The sequence below is a fragment of the Papio anubis genome, chromosome 13, assembly GCF_008728515.1.
Source record: "Papio anubis isolate 15944 chromosome 13, Panubis1.0, whole genome shotgun sequence".
In the NCBI taxonomy this organism is placed as follows: domain Eukaryota; kingdom Metazoa; phylum Chordata; class Mammalia; order Primates; family Cercopithecidae; genus Papio; species Papio anubis.
In genome coordinates this window covers 67,196,723-67,224,018 of record NC_044988.1, presented here as the reverse complement: position 1 = coordinate 67,224,018, position 27,296 = coordinate 67,196,723, and the positions used below count along the sequence as shown (strand labels likewise).

At 43.9% G+C, this 27,296-nt stretch overlaps 2 protein-coding genes across 6 annotated transcripts in view; one reads left to right on the top strand and one right to left on the bottom strand.

Annotated features, from left to right (window-relative positions):
• The window catches only part of ANP32B (acidic nuclear phosphoprotein 32 family member B), a 31,708-nt gene extending 15,633 nt beyond the window's left edge, over nt 1–16,075 (bottom strand). For 3 of the 5 annotated variants that reach the window (XR_002517507.2, XM_009188448.4, XM_021927341.2), the window contains exons 1-3: nt 14,676–15,176; nt 4,490–4,639; nt 614–736 (exon numbers count right to left, since the gene is read on the bottom strand). Coding sequence is in view for 3 of the 5 variants with exons in the window: in XM_009188448.4 (XP_009186712.2) it covers nt 614–736; nt 4,490–4,639; nt 14,676–15,161 (759 nt within the window). In the remaining 2 variants the exon portion in view is untranslated. Of the gene's footprint in view, nt 1–613; nt 737–4,489; nt 4,640–14,675; nt 15,177–15,667 lie in introns of those variants that run through there. The other 2 variants (XR_002517508.2, XM_003911464.3) reach the window with 1 other exon arrangement.
• The window catches only part of HEMGN (hemogen), a 59,609-nt gene continuing 44,030 nt past the window's right edge, over nt 11,718–27,296 (top strand). The window contains exon 1 of the mRNA XM_021927340.2: nt 11,718–11,737. The gene's annotated coding sequence lies outside the window, so the exon portion shown is untranslated. The remainder of the gene's footprint in view (nt 11,738–27,296) is intronic.

Sequence of the window (27,296 nt, the reverse complement as noted above, 5' to 3'; positions counted from 1 at the left end):
CAGAGAGAAGAAGCAGTTTGCCCAAGGTCACACAGCAAGTCTAAAACCCAAGTGGCACTAAAACTTAGCTTTTCATATCTTATCCCAATATGTAAGACTGAGGATGATCTTGGGGTTTCCATGCAAAACTCTAGGCAACAATAATCCAGCTAGAATACAAGATCATGAATTAGATGACTTAAAGCTTAAAACGGAGCTGTCTTTGATTGTTCCATCTACAATTCAGGCATGCCACACAACATAAATAGCCTTTTCTGTTAGAGTATAAAAGTGCATAATGGCTTAGCCAGTCTGAGGGAAAAAATTGTTAAGAGACATGTTTAAGGCTATACAGTCAATATATAAATTTCAAAAGTGGACCCAAAACAAAATACCCCCAAAAATTCTCTTCTGAAGGATGCCACCACAATATCAGGCAGGGAGAGAGCAAAGTTACAAGAATACATCTAATTAGAGAGGCCCTGATCTTTAAAATTGGGACTTCTCTAAAAAGTAAAAAACCACCACTTTCTCAACCAATTATTATTGCCAGTAATTCCCCTCCCCCACTATAAAGAAATATGAAAATGAAAATGACCAGTAAATCCCAGTTTCCAAATTCTCGGTTACTTACCAAAGGTTCCAAGGTGCTGATATCTTTCAGTTTATTTCCACTTAAGTTTAGATGTGTGAGATTTGGAAGTTTTTCAGCTAACATGTCCAGACCTCCAAAGATTCTATTTTCACTGAGTTCAAGCTGCAAGAGAAAATGGATACAGCACAAACACAAATACACAAAGAGAAAAACAAATCATTTAAGGTATTATAAGTAACCAATACAGTTCTCAAATATGTATCAAGATCAAATGATCCATATTTCTACCAGGGCATGTGTGTTCATTTTGTTTAAATCCAAATAATTAACAGGAGAAGGAAAGGTCAGAAGTATTGTGTTTTCCTAATCAGCTGCTACTAACAGCTTACTCAAGAACTGGTTTCTAACATCAGCAAATAAATTTTCTAACTTAAAAAGTAGGTCAAAACCAATTAGAATCCTTTGACAAGTTGTAATACCCTATATCTGCCAGAAAGGGTAAATGGTTTAATAGTTTGTGCATTCTGAGCAGCTTATTTTGTGTGCCTTCAAAGCTTGCAATGCCCACTTGAAACCTAATTTCTGGACAATACTGACATACACTGTGGAGTTCTACACCTGGAAGCCACCAGGGAATGTTGCTCTGAAAGCTATGAGAGAGGGACGGGCCCTACAAGTAAGCCCATAAAGAAGCTTGATAACCTCAGGAAAGGGATTGGGTCAACAGGCTCAGGTTTATGAAACCAGCTCCCTGGAGGCCACATCTTGCATAAACCTGGCACTAGCCTTTATTAGAACCTACTCTAATTTCTAAGCTGCAGGTCAAGTAGCACAGGCAAGTAATGTGCCAATGAGGGAATAAGCGTTCACCAAGGAATATTAGAATCTTAGAGTAGAAAGAACTGGAGCCTGGAAAGCATTGTGAAGAACATCTAACTCAAGCTCTTCCTTTTGCAGACAAGAAAACTCGGCTACACAGCTGGTTCTAATTCTCTCTTTTAAAGTGCCAACAATAGTAACTTTAACCCTTACATAGTATTTAAATGCCAGGCACTGCTCAAAGCACTAGAAACACCTTAACTCATCTGATCTCACAAAAACTCTATGGGGTAGGCAGAATTACCACTCCTGTTTACAGATGAGGAAAATAAACTTGCTCAAGATCACCCAGCTGTTACCATAGTGGGCCTATGATTTGAAGCCAGACAAAATATCCATGTCCTCCTTATTATGCTATGTACCTAGAATAGCATGAAAGCTTCATATAATGAAGTTTTTGCCATGCAATGAAATGTACTACATAATGCAGAGTAGAGTAATTTTTAAAAATATGAATATTTGCTGAAAAACTGAGTTAAAAAAACAAGTCAGCTGCTTAAGGTGTTGTTAAATATTTCAGAAGAGGAAAATGTAACATTTCAAAACAGTTTTTTCCTTTCAATGGAATATTTCAGTGAAATACCCAGTCATGGTCTAAGTTTAAAAACTTAAGCCCATAAATAATAGAGTCAAGTGTTAGCTTTATTGGTGATTTTAGTAAATCAAATAAAAACAGAGATCACTTTTCCTGACCCATGTTTTAAACCATGTGGTTAGAATATCACATACACATGTAACATCCATATCCTTTTAACATGTGTATCTCAGGGAGTAGGAATAACAAGGCAATCTACCAAAACACTTATTAGCATATTTATTTTGAAATGAAATAGATGTGTAAATTTAGAAAATTTGTGACATTTACACATCAATTTTTTTTTCAGTACTTATTTCTCGTTAAAAACAGTTTCTGGGCCAGGCACAGTGGCTCACACCTCTAATCCCAGCACTTTGAGAGGCCGAGGTGGGCTGATCACCTGAGGTCAGGAGTTCGAAACCAGTCTGACCAACATAGTGGAAATCCCAACTCTACTAAAAAAATACAAAAAGTAGCCAGGCGTGGAGGCGCATGTCTGTAATCCCAGCTACTCAGGAGGCTGAGGCAGGAGAATCACTTGAACGTGGGAAGCGGAGGTGGCAGTGAGCCAAGATGGCGCCACTGCACTCCAGCCTGGGCAACAAGAGTTAAACTCCATCTCACAAACAAAACAAAACAAAACAACACCAGTTTGTGTTCTGGAATAGGAAGAAAATAAAGTTCTTATTGATCATGAGTACACTCAACCTGCCTTTAAGTATGATTCCCTCTCATTAGCCCTATAAGTGAAGTGATTAATGTTTAAATGTTAAAAGATTTTAATTCATGAACTTAACGCCCGCCCACCCAAAACCAACAAAAACAAAAACCCTGTCCTCCTCAGAACTCAAGCAAGCTCTATTCGGAATTCAGAAAGGTTTATTAAAGTCCCTATAAAAACGGTCACTGATAGGCTGAATTTCTGAGTAAGTCTGAGATTACAGACTACAGAGACCAAGAGTAATTCAGGAAAATCAGAATGCTAGGAAAACAACACAACACACACACTAAGGATCTGCTAGCATCAAGTTTATGTAAATAGATGCTAAAAAGCTTTCCTATGTTTAACTGGGCTAATCAGCGCTTCCAATGTCACTGATAAGCCGTGCAAATATAAAAGGATTATACTTGAACCTCTAGTATATACTTAGAAGGGGAAATTTCTTTCTCATCAGAAACGGTCACCTGAAACTCATGAAGACTGCCTGAGCATTTATTAATATTACCTAACGCAAGGTAAATAAAGCAAAACAAAAAATACTTCTACTTTTTAATTCATGTATTATATATATATATTTTTTTTAAATCAAGACAGAGTCTTGCTCTGTCGCCTAGGCTGGAATGCAGTGGCGCGATTTCGGCTCACTGCAACCTCAGCCACCGCCTGGGTTTAAGCGATTCTCGTGCCTCAGCCTGCCGAGTAGCTGGGACTACAGGCGCATGCCACCGTGCCCAGTTAATTTTTTTTTGTATTTTTAGTAGAGAAGGGGTTTTGCCATGTTGGCCAGGCTGGTCTCGAACTCCTGACCTCACGTGATCCTCCCACTTTGGCCTCCCAAAGTGCTGGGATTACAGACATGAGCCACCATGCCCAGCCTCATGTATTATACTTAACCCACTCCACCCCCTGCAAAACAACAACAAACAAACAAACCCCAATACCAAAAAACTAACTGTCCCACTCAGAACTCAACCAAGCTCTAGGAACAACCTACCTTTGCCCAAGTTTGACTGCGTTTCCTTCTACGTGTGCCTTAGTTTAAATAAAGGTACAACTTAACTTTCCTAGTAAAGTGAATATTGAAATGGCAGAGAATTCTGCAAGACTTATATAACCACATATCTTTTCCTATACAATGGAAATGATAGGGGGTTAGGAGATACGGGTTCTAGTTTTAGCTCTAGTGCTAACCACTTCTGTGGGTGGCTTTAGGCAAATTACTACACTTTTCTGGGACTATTGCTGTGCCTATAAAATAAGGGGCTGGGTTAGAGGAGCAAAGTTTCTTCCAGTTCTGACATTCTGGGACTCTGTGACAGTTAAATGTGCAATGACCAGAGAAAACATTTTTATGTAGCATTTGGTCCTTTTTTCTGAAAGGAGAGAGAATTGGTTTTATAACAATTAACAAATAAATTACTCACAAAATACAGTAATTATTCTTCCTAACTTCTATTTATTGAGCACCCAACATACATTATTTCCAAACATCATAGCAATTCTGCAAGGTCAAGTAATACCACCAGTTTACAGGTGAGGAAATTGGGCCTTAGAGAGATTAAGTAACCTGCAGAAGTGCGCCCATCAAGGAAATGCTAGGGCTAGAATTCAATCCCTTATCTGCCCAGTTCCAAAGGCCATGTGCTTTCTGCTACACTAAGTGCTTCCTTACAGGTAAAATCATACATTTTCCCTTCCCAGGATCATTCTCTTTTACTGTTAAAGAAAAAGCACTTACCTTTTTCAATTTAGGCAGCTTGGGGAGATTTGAAACTGAGATCAAGCCTACATTTATTAAACTGAGGAACTCTAAGTTCACAAATTCAGCTGTTAAGCCCTCAATTTTTCCATCATTTGATTTGCAATTATCCAAGACAAGTTCTCGAACCTGTGGATGACAAAGAAAAGAGGATAAGCGCTCAAAAACACATTGAATACAAATAATGCAAAAACTTCTACCATAAATATCCTGCAAAACACCCATATATACAGGTAGCCTCTTACTTAGACCTAGATCTTAGTTATAAAAAGATAAAAACTGCACTTTGGGAGGCCGAGACGGGCGGATCACGAGGTCAGGAGATCGAGACCATCCTGGCTAACACAGTGAAACCCCGTCTCTACTAAAAAAATACAAAAAACTAGCCGGGCGAGGTGGCGGGCGCCTGTAGTCCCAGCTACTCGGGAGGCTGAGGCAGGAGAATGGCGGGAACCCAGGAGGCGGAGCTTGCAGTGAGCTGAGATCCGGCCACTGCACTCCAGCCTGGGCGACAGAGCTAGACTCCACCTCAAAAAAAAAAAAAAAAAAAAAAAGATAAAAACTGATTAAGCCTTCAGTAACAATATACTGACAGATTCAAAGATGGAATATTACTCCATGGGTATAAACACACTCTTTATTTTTCCAGAAACAGAAAGTATAGTTCTTAAAATATAAGTGAAATAAGTGTATTCCCCTTATTTCTTTTCTCCAGCCTGTTCCCCAAAGGGCAGCTTTTATCTAAATGCAAATGCAGAGTGAAGACACCCTGTAGGCTGGTTCTACCTTAAGGCCCAGAAGATGACCACTGGAAAAGAGGAAAGCTTTATGTTTCCTATCAAGACCACTAAGAGATTCTGGCTAGAGGTTTCTGCACCAACACACTTTCCAACTCTGGTTTTATTAATCTTTGCCAAGATTATCTTGACACTGTGAAGAAATCAGGATGCAAGAGTACTTAATTCAAAACAAAGATCAATCTGCGTTGCAAGTTTCTAGGAGAGAACTGCTAGATAATAAATTAAATTTCATTTTCAGGCTACACAGTCTCCTTTTTCAGAATTTAAGTCCATCCAAGAGTATCACATCTGGCCAGGCACAGTGGCTGACGCCTATAGCCCCAGCACTTTGGGAGACTGAGGTGGGCAGATCACCTGAGGTCAGGGGTTCAAGACCAGTTTGGCCAAGGTGAAACCCCCTCCCTACAAAAATACAAAAATTAGCCAGGCATGATGGTGAGTGCCTGTAATCCCAGCTACTCGGGAGGCTAAGGTAGGAGAGTGGCTTAAATCTGGGAGGAGGAGGTGGCAGTTAGCCGAGATTTCGCCATAGCACTCTAGCCTGGGCAACAGAGTGAGACTCCATCTCAAAAACAGTATCACATCTGATGATTTGAACTTTTGAATATTGATTACTTAATAGTCTACATGCAGATCCACCACAATAATCCATGTTGCCATTCTTGCTCTATGATCATCCTGAAAGTTGCAACTTTTTAGCCCACTTTGATCTACTCACAGTGATGCAAATTACCGTTCTAACTGCATCAACAAAGGCATTCTTTTAGTGAACCTACCATATTTAATAGCATTAATTAAGCATGTGTATGGTAGGGAGATGCTGATAGTCTGAAAAGAGAATAGGAGCTATTAACAGTGTCCTCATCCTCTCATACAACATCCAATGATGCTCCTCTAGTAATTGCTATCAATTATAGAGTACTTAATCATTTATTATTTTTACCACCACTCTCCTTCCCCCATTTACAGAGAAGGAAACAGATTTCAAGTCAGCAATACCCACAACATAGTAGGTGCCTAACCACTTCTCACTACCCTACTTCCTCTTCAGAAGCCAGGCATCCTTTTTACTCTTTACATCCACTTACTTCTTCCCTTCCTTCCACTTTTATTTAGATATCTCTGTCATTCTTCCCTTTTCTGATAAGAAATGAGCACATCTGAAAACTCAATAGGTCAATTCTGACAAAAGCTGGGCTCTGGAGACAGATGCCTGGGATCGAATCCTGGTTCTCCTCTGCCACTCAGAACTTGTGTGACCTTGTTTGAGTCACTTAACTTCTGTGCCTCAGTTTCCCATAAAGTGGAGATAATAGAACCTACCTCACGAAGTTGTAGAGACTAGGGCTTGGAACATTATAAATGGCCAGAAAGTAACCTCTGGGTAAACGGAATGGAAAACGTCAGAGACCTTTGCTGTTTACGTATATCTGTACTAAATTTTTTACAAGCATATATTTATTCTGTATTAAAAAGAAACTAAACATAAAACCAATGAACCATTAAAATTTTAGAAAGGTCAACTGCCATCACCCACCCATGTAAACAGTGTACTGCAATACAATTAAAATGTTCCCATTTACCTTGGGAGATTTTCTAAAATTCTATCCAAAATAATCCAAAAATGTTATATAAAACACACCAATATGCCAAAAATGAAGTGAAGAAGAATTAGAGTTAGCCATACTGCCTCTCAGCTCACAGAGTGAAATCACCTCTTAAAGACATTTCTTTCAACTTGCAAAATTCCACTTTAACCACTGCAAGGCGTCATCAAAAAGTACCAGAGGACTCAAATGCAGGTTAAAAAATGTGTTTGTTGCCTGGGCTTGGTGGCTCATGCCTGTAATCCCAGCACTCTGGGAGGTCAAGGTGGGTGGATCACCTAAGGTCAGGAGTTCAAGACCAGCCTGGCCAACATGGTGAAACTCCATCTCTATTAAAAATACAAAAATTAACCAGGCATGGTGGCATGTGCCTGTAGTCCCAGCAACTCGGGAGGCTGAGGCAGAATTGCTTGAACCTGGGAGGCGGAAGTTGCAGTGAGCTGAGATTGTGCCACTGCACTCCAGCCTGGGTGACAAAGGAGACTCCATCTCAAAAAAAAAAAAAAAGTCACTGCTAGACTAAGCTCCATGATCACAGGGTCATGTATATTCCGGTTACCACTATATCACTATATAAGAGCCTACGTAACTGCTGAATGAGGAAAAAAATGGTTACAGGTTTGTCAGCAATATTGTACAGAGGTTTGTGACACAATTGCGGGGGACTAAGATGAAAACCTGGACATAAAGGGGACCAACTTTCTGATCATAGAGTATTTTTTAATAGCCAAATAAATTACAGTGTGTGGATATACTATAAATCATTTTACAATCCTCCCTGTTGAACATTTGTGCTCAATTTTCCCTACTATAAATAATGCCATATCTTTACTTAAAATGTCTTCTGTGTTTAGGATTGTGTCTTCAGAATCCATTGCTAAGTGAAAGAATACAAACATCTGAGTCTGTTATTAGTTAAGAGTTCTTTATTTAAAACATCAACTTCTCTTTTAAATGAGTAGTTCATTGTAACCGCTGCAAAATTATTTACCGATTTGACTGTTATTTTTTGTAACCTCTCGATTATGGAAATTCTGGCTATTTGCATTATCTTGTTCTTGAGGATATCTTCTATCGTTTTTACCCTAAGTGAGGAAAAAATAAATACCCCAGCAGAAACACTAACAAAGGACAGACAAGCTCTTAAATACAGAAATAGCCAACACTAAAAAAACTGTTCAAGGCCAGGTGCAGTGGCTAGTGCCTACAATCCCAGCGACAGAGACCCAGCTAAAAGAAAAAAAAAAAAAAAAAGTTTGGCTGGGCACGGTGGCTCACGCCTATAATCCCAGCACTTTGGGAGGCCGAGGCAGGCCGATCACCTGAGGTCAGGAGTTTGAGACCAGCCTGGCCAACATGGTGAAATCCCATCTCCACTAAAAATACAAAGAAATGTGCCAGGCATGGTGGTGTGCACCTATAGTCCCAGCTACTCGGGAGGCTGAGGCAGGAGAATGCTTGAACCCATGAGTCGGAGGGTTGCAGTGAGCCAAGACTGCGCCACTGCACTCCAGTCTGGGCAACAGAGCAAGATTCTGTCTCAGAAAAAAAAAAAGAAAAAAAAAAGGTTCAACTGTAAGTAGTAAAAATGTATATTAAAAATGAGGTATCATTCTACCCTTGTTGGAGGAGGGACAGCTCCTTCAAGAGAGTGGCTAGGATAGACAGAGATGTAAGTGAGTTTATTAAGTGAGTGAGAAGTTCAGGAAATGAATACCTGAGACCTTTATTGCCTCTACCAGTAAGAGGCAATAGGATACACTGGGATAAATAGGGCAGAGAGTTGTTGGGCTAGGCAGAAAAGGCACGTCCCTTGACTTTTCCAGCAAGGCTGAGAATGTAAAGAAACATGCTACCCCAAGAACAGAATGCAAGAAGCATATTGAGAAGATGAGTCACTGGGGAATAAGCACAGAGGATAACGGGAATTACTGCATAAAGCAGAGACCACTGGAGGGCCCCACTCAGGGTTGTACCCAAGGATAGCAGGTCTAAATGTTCCATCAGCCAACTTCAAGGTCGTTGAAAGTTCTCAACAGGACCTTAATGAAAAGGTATTCTGAGCTCGGATATTGTTTCAATGGCAGAAAAGTGGCATTTGAGGTGCAGAAAAAGTGTATTTACACGTGCCACACACATACACAGGTGCACTCACGCTCAGTGATAACTGAGTAGTTAGAATGTAGGGCTTATATACCTAACTTAGAAGAGGAAAAGATAGGAGGAGAAAAACTTTTTGGGAAGAACAGATTTCTTTAGGGAACACAAATGGGATTTTCAGAACAGATGAGAGATCAAGTTTACAATGTCTGTCTACACAGATATGAGTGGTCTTTGTTTTCTTAGGGCCGTAAGACTACTCCCCCCACCCCCACCAGAGATTTACTCTTGGCCTCTCTCCTGGGAACAGGCACACTCCAAAGGGAGAATTCCCTCGTATGTGATATGTATTTGCTTTTAGCCAGATAAACTCCAAGTAGGCTTCTCTCTGCATCCGTTGAATCTCAAATATCTTCAGCTTAAAACAATCTTTGTATCAACTCTGGGGTTCTCAGTGGATCTCCACAGAGCTAACTAAGCCTCATCATCTCTTTTCATTCCTCCCTGGGTATAGAGATCTAAACTGCCTTGCAAAGGAGATAACAGCTTGGGAAGAGTGTGGTTGAGAGACCGAGTGGGGCTGGGGTCAAGATGATCCCACAGCTTCCCAATCTAGATTCAGAATAAACCAAAGGTCCTAATCAAAGGAGAAAGGTCCTAGTTTCTTCTTATATCTCAAATCCTCCCAGAGCTGTTATCTAATGAAAAAAGGTTAGGCAGGCCCTTGTTCATTTGTGCATAATGATCTATTTGGTCCAAGAGTTAACTGGCCTTCTGCTTGAAGATGGACAGTTTAACTTTTGGGGCCAAATTCACTCCTCTTCTTCCCTCATCCTCCAATTAAACTTGCCTTTTCTCAAACACAAATTTAAGGTAAACATTTAAAAATGAAAAATCCGTACTATCTCCTATTTAATTCTTATATTTGTTTTCTACATTTAGCAGCAAAACAGTAGTTTCCTACTACTTTTTCATTGAAAAATTTGAACTACAGCGTGGCCAAAGACCTTTTCAGATCTGATTGGAAGATATAACAATGATTTATAACACTATCTCTCTCTTAAAAAAAAAAAAAAACCACACACATTTTAAGTTCTAAATGGCAAAATGTCTATGAGGTCCTTCTTTAAGTTATGATGAGTCTAGGTCATGGGAATATCCCCAGCGATTGGAGGTGGGGGCCCCAGGAGATGGAAAAATGTTTTTCCCTTTCATTCTCTTCAATGTGCTAATCTGCCACTCCCCTAGCTACTATGAAGAAAGATCAACTTTACCTAACTGGTGGGGTGATGCTCTCCAACTATACCAGTTGTCTCTGCCATAAAAGGAGGAAAGGGTATGGAGGAATTAAAGATCTTTGTGAGTTGTCAATTCTTTTAATTAGAACAATACTGGTTATTATGGTAAGTGAAATAATCCCAAAATACAGAAAGTAATTCCTGCCATCCTTGCAATTTCCATCCTTCTGAGTTAGTCAGTGTTCAAATCTTCTACCCATTAATTTAAAATAATGTTTTCAAAATAATAGAACTTTTTATTATTTTATTTTTATTTTTGAGACGGAGTCTCACTCTTTCGCCTATGCTGGAGTGAAGTGGTGCTATCTTGGCTCACTGTAACCTCTGCCCCCCTAGGTTCAAGCAATTCTCCTGCCTCAGCCTCCAGAATAACTGGGATTATAGGCACCTGCCACCACCCCCAGCTAATTTTTGTATTTTTAGTGGAGACAGGGTTTTGCCATGTTGCCCAGGCTGGTCTTGAATTCCTGACCTCAGGTGATCCAACCTCCTCCGCCTCCCAAAGTGCTAGGATTATAGGCATGAGCCACTGTGCCCAGCCGAGAACGGATTTATATTAGTGGTTCTCCAATGTGTTTAAGACCCACCAGTACCCTACTGGTGGGTATTAAAATAAGGGAACCATTCTGAAAAGCAATTTGGCAGGGGGGAAAAAAATAACATTATAAGATGTTCATTTCAGCAGTATTTAAAACAGCCAAAATCCCTGTGAACAACCTGAGATGTTTAAATTATGATCTATGCAGACATTAATAATGAGTCTATAAAATAAAGACACACACAAAGATGTTCACTGTATTTTTTCCTAAACAAAACAAGCTAGCTAGCATTCAGATTATCTGCATGAACCAAGTTTAGAAAAAATTTAAACATTCTGGTAGACTCTACACTAAAGTGTCTAGATGGTAGGTTAGGCATGTATGTCTATCCTCTTTTTTGTTATCTATACCTACAATTTTTTTGGCCTATCTATATCTAATTTTCTTCAATGAAGATGTATTACTTATACAAGGAAAAAAACCCCGATTAGTTGCTATGCAACCAATTAGAATATCCGATTGAGCTCAAAATTACATCACAGTAGACACAACAAAAGAGGTCAAAAGCTGGGGAGGGGGTGCGGATCAAAAAAAGATGGAAGTTAAAGACAATCTACATTTTTTCCCAGTAAACTGGGACTAGGTAAAGACTGCTTTTATTTTGGTAGATGAAATGTCACAATCCAGCAACTAGCACACCAGCATTTCGCAGGGGCATAGATTGCAAGCCACAGTAAGGAAATGCTTGGCTTTCTAACTTTGAATGAAAAACTCAGAGCTGATAGGAAGGCTGATCGTCCCCAGATGCATGGTTAATGATGTGCTTCTAACAGAGCGACATGTTCAGTTTACTGCAAGGATAAGAATCTCACATAAAGAACAGGTATTCTTTTCCAATTTTGGAATACAACTAAATGTGGTTTATATCTAATTACTGCATGTCACTGTCTTCTCATCTTACTGACCAGACCTCCAGTTTCCATGGTGTATATATGGTATATTCCAGCACTGTTCAATTTACTCTCAGTGAACTGCTAATATTTTATATAAAATATTTCCTTGTCATGCAAAATAGCTCCTATCCTTGTCTATGTTTTTAAACGGTAACCACCATTCTTCATGAAGATTACTTTAAAATGCCATCTTAGGCCATTTTGTTCCACTATGAGAATATACCCTGCTGCTATAAGAGCTGTTTTGGACTTAGAAAAAAAAAAAAAATTCAGTATTTCTTTACAATCCCTCGCCCTCATCCCTTAGGGAAATTGGCAAACTTGTGTTTATAAGGAATAGGGATATAGTTAAGTAATAGGTGAACTGAAGAAGATCCTAGTAACACTTTTGTGTTTACCTTCTTGTCTTCCTCAGTCAGAACACACAAGAGCCCAATTGAACAAAAGTGTTACTAGGGTCTTCTTCAAACCCCAGTAATAAGAAAAAAGCCACATACACAATAAAAGCCCACCTGGTCTTAAACATAAGAACACATTTACAATTAAACCCCTATTCGCCCTCTTCAAACACTCTTACATCTCATTTGACTTTAAAATCATTAAGGTCAACCATGGGACACTTCTGTATATTTTGGAGCATCCTATGCATACAATAGTATACCTTCAACGGGGTAATGGATTCTTCATGTTACCCCACATGCCAAGTCTGCAGGATCCCAGACGCCAAGCCTACTGTGTAACAGCTGACCATGCCACCAATTTCTGGGGTTTTTATGGTATGTTCCAGCACATCGCACATAAGGTATCATATGACTAGCTGAATGTGATTTTAAGGGAGTGATCTCCGAACTTTTCATCTGCCTTAAAGATGATGCCTCTGTGCGAAAAACACTTTAAACTCTCTTTTAGAATTTCCTTCAAAATCTACAGCATTTTTTCCTGAAAACCCTTCAGTTTTAGGTCAAAGTTTTATTCGTCCACCTGGGTTCCTAACTCCCACTGGTCTCAATCTCCCTAAGGGAACCTTCCTCTACCCCCACAATCTCAGCTGGCTCCCGCAACACTGTCTCAAGGCCTCACAAACTCTCCCAAGTGCAAAAAGCACCACATCACCTCAATGGTTTCTCAGGCTTCAAATAATAAACCAGTGGATTCTGCAGGCCAGTGCTGCCAATGCAGCACCCACGAGCCACTTGTCACGTTTGAGCACTTGAAATGTGGATAGTATTACCGAGAAAATGTTTTAATTTAACTGAATTAAATGGCTCTGGCCTGACTGGCAAGAAGGTTAAGTTGATTACTTGAAAAATGAACACGCAGCCGGGCGCGGTGGCTCACTCCTGTAATTCCAGCACTTTGGGAGGCCGAGGCAGGTGGACCACCTGAGGTGAAGAGTTGCAGAACAGCCTGAACAACAGCGAGAAACCCCGTCTCTACTAAAAATACAAAATTAGCCCAGCGTGGTGGCGCATGCCTGTAATCCCAGCTACACGGGAGTTTGAGGCAGGAGAATCGCTTGAACCCAGGAAGCGGAGGCTGACGTGAGCCGAGACAGCGCCACTGCACCCCAGCCTGGGCACAAGAGAGACTCAGTCTCAAAAAAAAAAAAAAAAAAAAAAGAAAAGAAAAAAAAGAAAAATGAACACCTGTAGATCATGTGTTTTTAAAGCAATATTACTTCATATATGAAATCATCATCTAAGGGGAACAGCAGGCCAACTGTTATTTCCCTGAGGGAACACTACTCGAGAATTATAACAGACCTTTAGTTTGAGCATATTCTAAAGAACTCAAATTCAAGATTTTAAAGCATTTCTGAAGACCCACGTGTGTACTTCTCTCGCAGACACTTTGGCTAATTTTAGCTAGTCCATATCCTACGGATTTGCAATTATGCCGCAATGGAAAAGTCTGGAACGAACACCTTCCCAAGGCAAGAACGCCTCTCCTCAAGTTTTGTGGCGCGAGCTGGACGCCCCGGCTATAGGCTAGCACGTGGCGGGGACAAAATGTCTGACGGAAGGTCGGAAAAACGCGCGCCCGCGACCCTCCATGTCGGAACCACCGGAGCGGCCCACCTCGCGGGCCCTCCGGGAGGGACAGCGCCGGGCGGTGGAGCCCGGCCCACCCCGCGTTAGTGGTGACCTCAAAGACTAGAAAACAAGGATATAAACGTCGAGCACACCAGGTGAACCCTGGTCGACGAATTCCCACAACTTCGCGACTCGTTAACCACAGCCACCTGAGGGCACGAAACCCGGCCGCTCGCTTAGCCCGGGGCGGGAGGCCCCGCGGGGCCGCCCTCGGCGGGAAACCACTGGACCGCTGGGGCACCCGGCCGCGGCGCTACCTGGCCCCGCGCCGGTTCGCGGAGTCGGGGGGCTCGCGGCGGCGGGCAGCCGCGCTAAAACCGGGAGACGAAAGGGGCGATTCCCACAGACCGGACCCACGCCCACGCAGCCGCGCCGCCAGAGGGCCGCCCTCAGGCCCCTGCAGCCCGGAAGGCGCGCGGCCGGCCGCACCAGGCCGCTCTCAAGCACGTGGGAGGCCAGAGGCCGCCCGGCCCACGAGCCGAGCCGAGGCCCGCCCAAAATCCCGCGCGCCGAGCTGAGGCCCGCCCGAAACCCCGCACGCTCGGCGCGGGGCGGGGGTGGCCGCCTGCCGTTGCCCTTTTAAGAAGGGGGAGGGGGTCGGCAGCGCGCCCGCGACGGGATGAGTCGGCGGCGGCCACGGCGCGCGGCTCCCGCCAGTGGGAGCCAAGCCTCGGCGGGGCGGGGGGAAACAGACCGAGGGCTCGGCGCGGGAAGAGGCGGCCGACAGCCACTGCCGAGGGAGGGCGGGCAAGGCCAAGCTCGTGGGCCGACTCACCAGGCGGAGGGAGACGGGCACCCGCCAACATGGCGCTGCGGCGGCCTGTGGCGCGCCCCGGTTGGCGTGAGGAGCCGCCGCCCGCCCACACGGAGGGGCCATCCTCCCGGGGCAGGGGCTCCGGGCTCCGCCGCCGCGGCGCAGGGGGAAGGGCGAAGCCGTCGCCACAACGGTTGGCCCCGGTCGACCCGGGCTGCCTCTGGGAGGTCGGAGTGGGCAAGGCCGAGGGCAAAGAGGGAGCGAGGAAACAAGAGAGAAAGTTTTATTTTTAGGCTTGAAAAATGGCGGGAACCGCGTCCTTTTTTCAAACTTGGCCTCGGGAGGGGCGGCGGTTGCGCCACCTCCGCCGCCCTGGCCCGCCCCTCCCCCGCTCTGCGCGCCAGGCCGCGCCCGCCCAAGCGCCCGAGGGGGCTTCTCGCTCCCTTCAAAGGAAAAAAGCCCCCTCCTCGCCCCACAGCCGCTGCCCTCGGCCGGGCCGGCGCCCATCGCGAGCTCCGGTCACAGAAGCCGCCCCCCGCCCCGCCTCATCCGCGCCCCTTCCCCGGCCGGCCCGGGGCGCGCGGAGCCCGGCCTGGCCCAGGCGGGGATGGCCGCGCAGCTCCTCGACAGGCCCGGCCTCCGCCCGGCCGCGCATCCCGGGAGGCTGCAAACATGGCTCCCAGCGTTACACAACCCCCGCCTCCTTCCCTCGCCGCCGGCCACTTGCACACGCGCTCCCTCCGGGGAAAGACCCCGGCGGGCGAAGCGCTCAAAGTTTGCTTTCCCCCACACCGCTGCCTTCCTCCGGCCGCCCCAGGGGCCCGCGGGCGGCAAAGAGTTAAACCTCGCGCGCTCGCTCCCCCCTCCGCGCCCGCCCGCCTTCCCCGTCCGAGCCCACAAGCTGCGCTCTTCCCCGCGCCGGGGCCGGCGAACCCTCAGGCCGGGCCCCGCAGGTGGCCACCATTACATGCAAGTCATCAGGGGAGGGGGCGCCCGGAGGGGGCTCTGCTTACAGCTGCCGGGGTCCGGTTCCTCAGTTCCAGGTGGATTCTCCTCTTCATGTCCATGTTCCCCTCTTCCCCCCTCTTCAAACTTAACTTTCCGCGGCGGGGGCGGAGGGGGGAGAGGCGTCCCGGCCTGCGCAGCGAAGGCCGTCGGAAGGGTTTGCTCGCGGCGGAGGCCGGCGGCGCGGTCCTGGGTGGCTGGCGGCGTACGGGCAGGCGAGCGGAGCCCCCGGAGCCAAGTTACTCACGGGAGCGGAGAGAAACCATGGAGGGAAAAGGAGGCTGGAGCGCAGCGCTGGGCTCACTACCGCCGCCCCCGGCCGCGGCCTGCACTGCGCTTAAACCGGCGACGCGGCGCGGCAGCTGCTCGGCTTCACTCGGCCCCGCGCGGCGCTGCTCGGCTGGGCGGCCGCGGCTGCACCAAGGACGGGGCGGGGAGACGCGCGACAGGCGGGGCGGAGGCTGGGCAAAGGCGCAGCCGGGGTAGAGGAGCGACTTCCTCCCTCCCTCCTTCCGATTGCACGTGGGGCGGCTGATGTAAGACCTTTCTCGGGGGTGGGGGGGCTTCCCCGACCCCCGCCGGGCTGAGACTTCTCCTCCCGGCCCCACCTCGTCGTGCCCAGAGCTGGGTCTGCGGCCCGGGCCCGCAGGTTCGCGGGAAGGGCTGGTGGGAAGCTTGGCAGTCCGGCTTCAGGGGTCCCTAAAGCCCAGTCCATCCGGGGCGGCTCACGGGGGCAGCACGACGCCCGCGGAGGCGCGAAATGTGAAGAAGCCGGGGACAGAGAGGCTTTGAGGTTCACCTTTTGCCTGCCACACAGTCTGGGGCCAACAGGCCGAACACCAATGCCTCCTTGGCAGAGTGGCGTCCGTAGTGCCGCCGAGGATCCGCGCGCCCCCCGTCGGGACAGAATAGTGGCCGGCCGGCCCTGGCATGGCAGCTGGGGTCGCTTGCTAAGCCACAGAGCAGGCTAGCATCTCCACCCTCTTCAGGAGAGTCTCCCTCGGTTTTCTAACATTTTAATAGGAGCTACAGAAGGAAACCATTAGCATTTCTAATAGGGCCTCAGGGTTTCCCCGCCTTTTTTTTTTTTTTAAATCTCATTTATTCGTTAGGGCACCCCTGTGAGGTGTGTAAATTCTTGGTGGTCTAAGTTTCGCTGAAACCTGGCAGGCAGCCTTTGTCATGGTCTGGCTGAAAGGGTCCCAGGGATTAGAGCACCAGATCGGGGTGGGTGTTGTGCTTTGCAGACCACCTGGGAATGACTTTATATTCAGCGTAAAATAAGTAAATACATAATATATCAAATACAATGTGAGATTGTACTGACTAGAAGCACCAAAAACTAAGAACAATTTGTTAAAGAAAGAAAAACTTGAAATTCTATGCATTAATATAAAGTTTTATGAAGTTAGGAAAGTGCCCTAATTCGTATTTTACCTAAGTTTTAGTGGCAAACAACCCAAACTTAATTGTAAACCGATTATAGATCAGCTTTTAAAATACTGAGTGAGTTAACATTTGAAGATGAAAGTTTTAGAAGGAATATGGGAAAAGAAAAACTTTCTAGTATGTGGTTCCCTGACTCCTGTTAACTGTCGCAGCAGATGTCTTCGTGACAAGGGAAAATGGAGACAGATGTTCTCAGGAGGTTACAAGAGGTCTGTAACTAAGGTTATGAGAACCACCGGGCTATGCAGTGAGGGCTTTTACAAACAAACAAACAAAAAATAACTACCAAATCGGTTTCATGAGCCAACAAGCGATTATTGAGCATCTGCTTTAAGGGGCTTGATATTGTTTCTCTGATTCTCAGACAACTTTCTGAAGTAGGTGATAATTTAATCATTTTACAGATGAGGAGCTCAGGAATCTTAAGCTGCACGTCCAACAAGAAGCGGAGCTAGGATTTAGACCCAGATAGGTCTGACTCTGCAGGCCACCATCTTCTGCTACATCATCAGTCTATCTTGAGTGGAGTCATAGAATGGTGGGGGGCTGCGTTGGTGCTGTAGGTTGGGAACAGTTGTAGAGGACTTTTAATACCAAACAGCATGCAAGTGTCCTCTTGCAGGAAAAGGGGATGGTGCTGAAGGAGTCCTGGTGGCTCCCGGAGGAGATGGTATTAATCCTTAGCATCAGGGCAAATCTTGAGACTCTGTCCTCTCTTTATGGCCAACTGGAGGGTATGAAGGACTCTTTCCTCAGGGTACATAGCTCACAGGATAGATGTGTGTTTTATAGTATTTAGCTACAAAGTAATTAATAAACATAGCCACAATGTGCTGCAAATAGAAGGCAAAAGAGCCAAAGGAGGAGAGACTACAGACACGGCACTGTCCCTTCTTACGCAGCCGGTGCTGGCATGCACCTCTGTGAACAAAGAGCATGTGTTCCAGTGACATGCTTCTTTGTCAGGGGCTTCACTGCCAGAGGCATAAATAACACAGGCAGAACAGGGTGTGTCTCATTGCCTTGCCAACATCTTCTACGGGACTGTCAGTCTACAGGCCTGAAGGGGCTGTTGTCACAGGGCCTGGGTTTTGAATATTGCTGCGCTTAACATCATTCTCTGTATGCATCTGTGTGTGAGAAAGATGTAGAATATTCACTTGTATCTAATCTGCAAGTATTATTGTGACCATGGATTTATGGATTTCAACAAGGGCTGAAAGGGAATAAGAAAATGTAAAAAGAGTTAGTTAGACCAAACTAAGAATGAATTTCTTTTTACTTCCATTGATGTTAACGTTTGACCAGTAAGTAATAAAAATATCAAATAATGCCAGGTTTTGGCACCCCTTGAGCCTTAAAACTGCCTGTTAATCAGAATGGCTGTGTATTCCAGAAAGCTCTAAAATGTCTGAGCAGAACACTGCGAGCCAGTTTGTAACTCCTTGGACCTGTGCCCCACCCCCCTATCTCAGCAACAGCATATTACTTGTCATATCATCAGATGACTTGAGCCTTCCCCGCAAACTTTGTGGCTGTGGACAGACTTTAATAAATCTGAAGATGAGAGGAAACAGCCCTACTAGGTCATTGATTTAACTGGCTCTGAAACCAGCTTAACAGAATGGGCATATTTTAGTAATGACAGTATTTGAAGCTGATGTATAATATAGGATGAGGAAATGATTACTCTTTAAATACTTCCATTCTTCCTGTCCTCTTCCATACACATGTGCATACACTGGTAAGAACATATCTCTTCCCCGCCCCGGAGTTTCCACAACTTAGTGTGTGTACCTCTATTATCGCAGTTTGGCAACAAATGGTAGTTGTTGAAGGATCTAACTTCTCAATTAGAACTCAGACAAGTATTTCTGGATGATAGGAATGGAGAGGAGGACCTTGGGTCCATCTTTAGAACAGAGCAGATGCTTTGCAAATGTATGTTATGTTAAAAATAATGTCACATGTACTTAAAAAAAATACCATCTAGGCAGCTGAGATTATTGAGACAAGGGGAGAGGGAGAGGCAAATAGGTGAAAATGGGTTAAGGGAGGAGATCCTGTTAGTCTTCACGTGGTAAAAACAGAGGAGGGGAATGTGTCAGATGTACAGGAAGCTCTAGGCCCAGTAATGGGCCCCTGCCCAGGTTCCTTTCTGCTATCTGAACCAACTGGAGGTGCTCAGCCTTCCTGGTGCAGCAAGGAAGAGCTGTGACTACCAAGAGTCAAGTCTAATATTTATTAAGCACCATCCTTATGCCAAGTGCTGTGCATGGGACTTTTGTGTACTGCTTCTCAGTTAATCCTAGCAACAGCTCCCCAGGACAGGATGATAATCCACCTTTTATAGTGTTTAGGAAACAGACTCAGGAAAGCCAAGTAGGTTTGCTGAAATTCACATAACTACTAAGAAGCTAGATTTCTCTGTCATTAGGGCTCACTGTAATTCATTCTCATTACTTTGATCGACTAGTCCTCAGAACTGCTTCTGAAAAATAAAACATTTTTTTCCTGTTTTAAAAAGGTTTACTTGCTCATTGTGCAGAGAAAATTAAAACACTGAAAATAAAAGTTCCTGCCATTGAGATATAACCACCATTAAGTTGTATATCTTTGCAATTTTTTTCTATACTATACATATTGTTTTTAAGTGTTGGGATCAGATTGAAGATCTTTTTTTAGAGACTTGCTTTTTCTGCCTATCATTATGATAAATCTGTATTAATATAACTTCAGTGGTTTTCCCTTTTTGGGAAGGACTTCAGTGAGATGAGAATCCCACTCCACCACTTACTGGCTATGTGCTTGAGGGCAAAACATATAGCCTCTCTGGGCCTCAGGCTGCTCATCTCAGAACTATTGAGGGTTGGACATAATCACGTTACAGAAACTGAGTGCCTGTCACTTTTCTCTGCCCCCCGCAGCCACAGTCACTGCAAGCCTGAGTCCCTTCCTTACCCAAGCAGCGTCCCAGAGCCTGCTGACCTTCAAGGCTAGGAACATTCTGCTGTGGCCATCAGTTTTCCATCTCTGCTCCATGTGCTACCCCTTTGGCTGAGGGGGAAATATGTTTTTAAATCTCAAATAGTCAGGCTCATTTTCTGTTTCACACAGTCCTTGGTCACTCTTGAGGAACTTGGAACATGCTCCTGACACGGAAAATATCGAAGTGCCCGTCTCCATAATTAGCCAGCATCCCTGCCATCTGGACCCTCTCATACCTCACAGGGATTTCCTTGTCCACATGGAACTGAGACTGATCCAAGAGTCCAGCTCCTGCTGACTGAACTCTGCCATCTGTTCTCCAGCTTGCCTTACCTGCTCCTGTCCAGCCAGGCACCCCTCCGTGGGCCTGTGCTTTTGTCCTGTCTCATGCTAGACCCTGGCACTACTGAGGTGGCTTGCATGGTCCCAAATTTGCTAGTCTCTTATTTTGATAAAGGCTACAAGTACCAAATATCCTTATCCTTGAAAATAAGGGCATCTAGGTCCCTGGCTTCTTTTTATGTTTATCTATGCATGTACTATAGAAAACTTGGAAACTATACTTACAGAGAAGAAAATAAGAATTTCCATCTAAGGCTTTTTTAAAGGGCCAAGCACTGTTCATGTTTTGTTGTCTGTTCCTCCAATCTTTTCTCTACACACATGGCATTTTCTCAAGTCTCAGATAGTGAGAAGCATCATCTCATTAGTAAGAGCTTTTCAGGAGGGAGGGAGGGGGAACCCATGACATCAAATATTCATGTCAATTATAAGAGATATTTCACATATAGAAGTGAAAAAAATATAATACCTAGGAAATATTACAGTTAAAAATACTTTTCAAAAGTGGGATAGTATAACCTGCTTTTTAGTTAACAATCTATTATAGACATATTCCCATGTCATTGAATAATCTTCTACTATATATTCCTTGAAGATACTCTTCTACAAAAATGAAAATATGTTTTCTTTTTCTGGGCATAAAGACAATACATATTCATGTAGCAAATTCATGCAATGCAAAAAAGTATAAATAAAATAAAAGCCAGCCAAAATCCCATTACTTAGATGGACTACTGTTAACATTTTTGTGAATATTTTCTAAGCGATTACTCTGTGAATGAAGGTGCATATATATCATATAATTTTATATAAATGGAATTCTATAAATGATACTGTAAAATATGTTTTTAATTTTCACTAAGCAATGGGTCACAGAAATTGCTCAAAGTTAGTTAGTTGGATTTACTTCATTTTTAAAGGCTGCATCATATTTTATTGTATGGATTGGAGAATAATTTACTCACTTGGTCGCCTACTGATGGACATTTAGATTACTTCCAGTTGTTTACTATTATACATAACAGCGTTGAATACATTTAGCTCCTTGGAATAAATTCCTAGAAGTGCAATTCCTGAATCAGAGTGTACACATTTCAAACTGGTATACACGTAGCCAAGTTGCCCTTCAAAGGCTACTACTTTATGCTCCCGTTAGCAGTGTACAAGGCTTCCCCTCACTCTTGCCTAAACTAGGTATTATCTTTGAAAAATTGTTGTCAATTACTTTTCAACAAAGGTGCCAAGACAGTTCAATGAGGGAAGGAATAGTCTTTTCAACAAATGATGTGGGACAATTGGCTGTCCACAAGCAAGAGAATGAAGTTGGACATCATTTACAAAAATTAATTCAAAATGGATCATACACCTAGATGTAAGTAAGAATTAAAACTATAAGACTCAGAAGAAAAAGTAGGATGACCTTGGATTAGGCAAAGTTTTTTTTTAGATAGGACACCAAAAAGAAAAATAGATTAATTGGACTTCATGAAAATTTAAAATTGACTCCATCAGGAAACTGAAAAGACAATGCATGGGAAGGGAGAAAATACTTGCAAATCATATATCTGATAAGACACTTGTCTTCAGATGTATAAAGAACTATTACAGGCTGAGCACGGGGACTCACACCTGTAATCCCAGCACTTTGGGAGGCTGAGGCAGGCAGATCAGTTGAGGTCAGGAGTTCAAGACCAGTCTGGCCAACATGGTGAAACCCTGTCTCTACTAAAAATACAAAAATTAGCTGGGTGTGGTGGCAGGCACCTGTGAAGCTGAGGCAGAAAAATCGCTTGAACCTGGGAGTCAGAGATTGCAGTGAGCCGAGACTGCACCACTGCACTCCAACCTGGGCAACAGAGTGAGACTCCATCTTAAAAAACAATGGGCAAAGGATTTGAATATACAGTTCTCCAAAGAAGATATATACATGGCCAATAAGCATATGAAAAAATGCTCAACATCATCATTAGGGAAATATAAAAACCATAATGACATACAACCTCACACCCTTGAGCATTGCTGGTAAGAATGTAAAATGGTGCAACCTCTTTAGATCTTGGCTAACTGTAACTGCCGCCTCCCGGGTTCAAGTGATTCTCCTGCCTTACCCTCCCGAGTAGCTGGGATTATAGGCGCCCGCCATCATGCATGGCTATTTTTGTGTGTGTGTGTGTGTTTTTGTAGAGAGGGAGTTTCACCCTGTTGGCCAGGCTGGTCTCAAACTCTTGTCCTCAGGTGATCCACCCGGCTCAGCCTCCCAAAGTGCTGGGATTACAGGCATGAGCCACCGCGCCTGGCCAACAACCTCTTTGGAAACCAATTTTGAAATTGTTTTGTTTACAATGTCAGGTTCATAGAAAAAGAAAAAGTTAGACATGGAATTACATATGACCCAGCAATTTCACTCCTAGGTATATACCCAAGAAAATAAAAATGTATGTCCACACAAAATTTGCACATGAATATTTATTGCAGCATTAGTCTTAATAGGCATTCAATGGAAACGACCCAAATATCCATTAGCAATGAATGAATAAACAAAATGTGGTTATCCATACAATAGAATATTATTTGGCCATGAAAAGGAATGAACATAGGTAAACCTTAATAACTTTATGCTAAGTGCATTATGCTAATGCACAGACATGAAGGCCATGTACTGTGTGGTTCCGTTTATGTAAAATGTCCAGAATAGGTAGAAAGAGACAAAGCAGATTTGTGGTTACCAGAGGTTTGGGGGAGGGAGGATGCAGAGTGACTGCTAACAGGTCTCGGGTTTCTTTCTGGAGTGATGGAAACATTCCAGAATTAGATTGTGGTGATGGTTTGGTTGTACAACTTTGTAAGTACCACTGAATTGTACACTTAAAAAAAATTAAACATTGCTACCATATGACCCAGCAATTCTACTCCTAGGCAAATATCCAAAAGAATTGAAAACATAAATCTACACAAAAACTTGTAAAGGAATGTTCATAGCAGCATGATTTATAATACCTCCAAAGTAGAAATAACCCAAATCCATCAACTAGTAAATGCATAAACAAAATATGGTGTATCTGTGTGGTAGGCAAAATCATGGCCCCCAAAGGACTTTGCAGATGTGATTAAGGACCTTGAGATGGGGAGATTATCCTGGATTATCCGCATAGGCCAGTGTGATCACAAGGTGCCTAAAAGTTGAAGAGGAACATGAAAGAAGAAAAAAGGAAATTCTGACTACAAAAAAGGAGGCCATAGCGATGTGGTGTGAGAAGGACTTGAACGCTGGCCTTGAAGGTGGAGGAAGGAAGCCATAAACCCAGGAATGTGGATGGCATCTACAAAGTGGAAAAGGGAAGGAAAAAGAATCTCCCTTGGAGCCTCCAAAAAGGAACACAGCTCTGACAACACCTTGGTTTTAGCCCAATAATACCTGCTTCAGGTTCCTAACCTACAGAACTGTAAGGTAATAAATTTGTGTTTTAAGCTACTAAATTTGTGGTAATTTGCGGCCAGGCGCGGTGGCTCATGCTTGTAATCCCAGCACTTTGGGAGGCCGAGGCGGTCAGATCACGAGGTCAGGAGATTGAGACCACGGTGAAACACTGTCTCTACTAAAAATACAAAAAATTAGCCAGGCGTGGTGGTGGGCACCTGTAGTCCCAGCCACTCGGAGAGGCTGAGGCAGGAGAATGGCATGAACCTGGGAGGCAGAGCTTGCAGTGAGCAGAGATCATGTCACTGCACTCCAGCCTGGGCAACAGATGGCACCGCCTCAAAAAAAATAGAAAATAAAAAATAGTCCGGCGCCGTGGCTCAAGCCTGTAATCCCAGCACTTTGGGAGGCCGAGGTGGATCACGCAGGTCAGGAGATCGAGACCATCCTGGCTAACACGTGAAACCCCCGCCTCCACTAAAAATACAAAAACTAGCCGGGCGAAAAGGGCCTGTAGTCCCAGCTACTGGGAGGCTGAGGCAGGAGAATGGCGTGAACCTGGGAGGCTTGAGCTTGCAGGAGCTGAGATCCGCCACGCACTCCAGCCTACATAGATGGAGACTCCGCCTCAAAAAAAAAATAAAATAAAATAAAAAATAAATATAAATAAAATTGTAGCAATTTGTTATAGTAGCAATGGGAAACAAATATATCCATATAATGAAAGTGAATTACATGCTACAACATTGATGAACTTGAAAATATGTTAACTGAAAACTAACCACATAAAAAGGCCACATAGTGTATGATTCACCTAGATGTAATGTTCAGTAAACTGCAGCAATCGCAATTATGCCTGTAATCCCAGCACTTTGGGAGCGATCTCAGCTCACTGCAACCTCTGCCTCCGAGGTTCAAGTGATTCTCCGGCCTCAACTTCCTGAGTAGCTGGGATTACAGGAACCCATCATCATGCCCAGCTAATTTTTTTGTATTTTTGTAGAGATGGGGTTTCACCATGTTTCCTAGGCTCGTCTTGAACTCCTGACCTCAGGTGATCCGCCCACAGCAGCCTCCCAAAGTGTTGGGATTACAGGCGTTAGCCACTGCGCCCAGCCTTCTTGGACTTTTAATGTATGGTTTGAAGTAAAGATCTAATTTTCTTTATTTTAATGGCTAGCTGTTATTCCAATACCATTTCTTAAATAACCATCTTTCCCCCAATGAACATGAAATGTGATCTTTATAACATACTAAATCCTTACATATTCGTGAGTCTCTCTCTCTCTCTCTCTCTCTCTCTCTTTCTCTTTCTCTCTTGAGACTAGTCTCGCTCTGTTGCCCAGGCTGGAGTGCAGTGCTGCAATCTTGGCTCATTGCAACCTATGCCTCCCTGGTTCAAGCGATTCTCCTGCCTCAGCCTCCCCAGTAGCTGGGATTATAGGCACGTGCCACCATGCCCAGCTAAGTTTTGTATTTTTAGTAGAGATGAGGTTTCACCATATTGGCCAGGCTGGTCCCTAAGTCGTGACCTCAAGTGATCCACCCGCCTCAGCCTCCCAAAGTGCTGGGATTACAGGCATGAGCCACGACGCCCAGCTCTAAGTCTATTTCTGAACCTCCTTCTCTGTTCGTTTATTTTTCTGTCTGTGGCCTTACCAGTACCTCTGGGAGAGTTTAGAAAATGCTAAGCCAGTGGACAAATGGCAGAAGAGCAGAAATTTGCTTTCTGGAGAAATAGGCTCATAGAGGCGCTGGGCTCAGGGACACCAGGCACAGATGAGGGTGGCTGTGGATTCCCCAGGCCCATTTCTTATCTCTCTTTCTGCAAAAGAACAAACTATCAGCCAAGATGTAGAAAGGTATCAGAAGGATTTCTAGTTATGGTAAATTGATATGCTTATCTTCATACCCTCCCAAATCACTAAAAGGATTTAAAGATAGAATTGAGGAAATTTGCCCAGAAAGTAGCATAAAAATATAAAGAAATATACTAAAGGAAAACTGCATATAAAACTAGAGACTTGGTCCAGGAGGTCCAACATCTGACTAATCAGAGTTCAAGAAAGACGGAAAAGACAGAATGGAGGGGATGAACTGGAAGTCTACATCCTAAATGGCGAGCTACTCCTCCAACTCCCCTTTTCCCAGCTTACTCCAGAATGCTAATGGCTAATCTCCAGAGGCAGGAGACTGGAAGAGTCTTTTCTGGGGGAAAGTGACTGGTTTAAGAAAAAATAAGATAACCACATTTGGTTTTTTTTTTAGCTATCATATTTTTAATTTCCAAGGGCTCTTTCTTATTTTAATGTTCATTTTTCATAACATGGTTGTTTTTATTCCATTAATGTAACATATTTTAACATCTTTTTTTTCTTTCAAGCATATGGAGCTCAGGTGAACATATTTTAACATCTTTAAATACATATACATATGTATTTATGTACATAAACATATATACATAAATATATGTATACATAAATATATTTATGAACATATGTTTATATCTAACATATGTACATTAAATATATATATTTAAGTTTTCATTTTTTGAGGGACACGGTCTTGCTTTGACCCAGGCTATAGTGCAGTGGCATGATCATAGCTAACTGCAGCCTCAAACTCCTAGGCTCAAGCAATCCTCATGCTTCAGCCTTCCAAGTAGCCACCACGCCTGGCTAATTTTTTTTATTTTTAATTTTTTTGTAGAGACAAAGTCTCACTATGTTGCCCAGGCTGGTTTTTCCCAGGCTGGTCTCTTAAATCCTGGCCTCAAGTGATCCTCACACCTCAGCCTCCCAAAGCTCTGGATTTAGAGGCAGGAGCTACCATGCCTGGCCCCTTAAGTTTTATTTGATCTCTGAATTGTCTCCATTTTCAGGTTTCTATTTATTTGTTTATTTTTGAGACAGAGTTTTTGCTCTTGTCACCCAGGCTGGAATGCAGTGATACCATCTCGGTTCACTGCAACCTCTGCCTCCCAGGTTCAAGCAATTCTCCTGCTTCAGCCCCCCAGGTAGCTGGGATTATAGGCGCCCGCCACCACGCCCAGCTAATTTTTTTGTATTTTTGGTAGAGACGGGGTTTCACCATTTTGGCCAGGCTGGTCTTGAACTTGAAATCGACCTCAGATGATCCACTTGCCTTGGCCTCCCAAAGTGCTGGGATTACAGGCGTGAGCCACTGCGCCCGGCCTCCAGGTTTCTTTTTGTAACACAGAGTTCTGGCTTTCATTGTAGAGTCTTTCCTGAGTATATGATCATCCTTAAATATCATTTATATTTATGAGAGAGGCACTAAAAAGTGCTTCTGTGGGAACTCTGTGTCCACTGGTCGGTCTTAAAGACTAGTGGACATTCCCCCAGGGTGATCAGGAAGCAGGTTCCTTGAGGAACCCCCAAATGTCAGTATTTTTAGTACCGATAGCTGTAAATAATGAA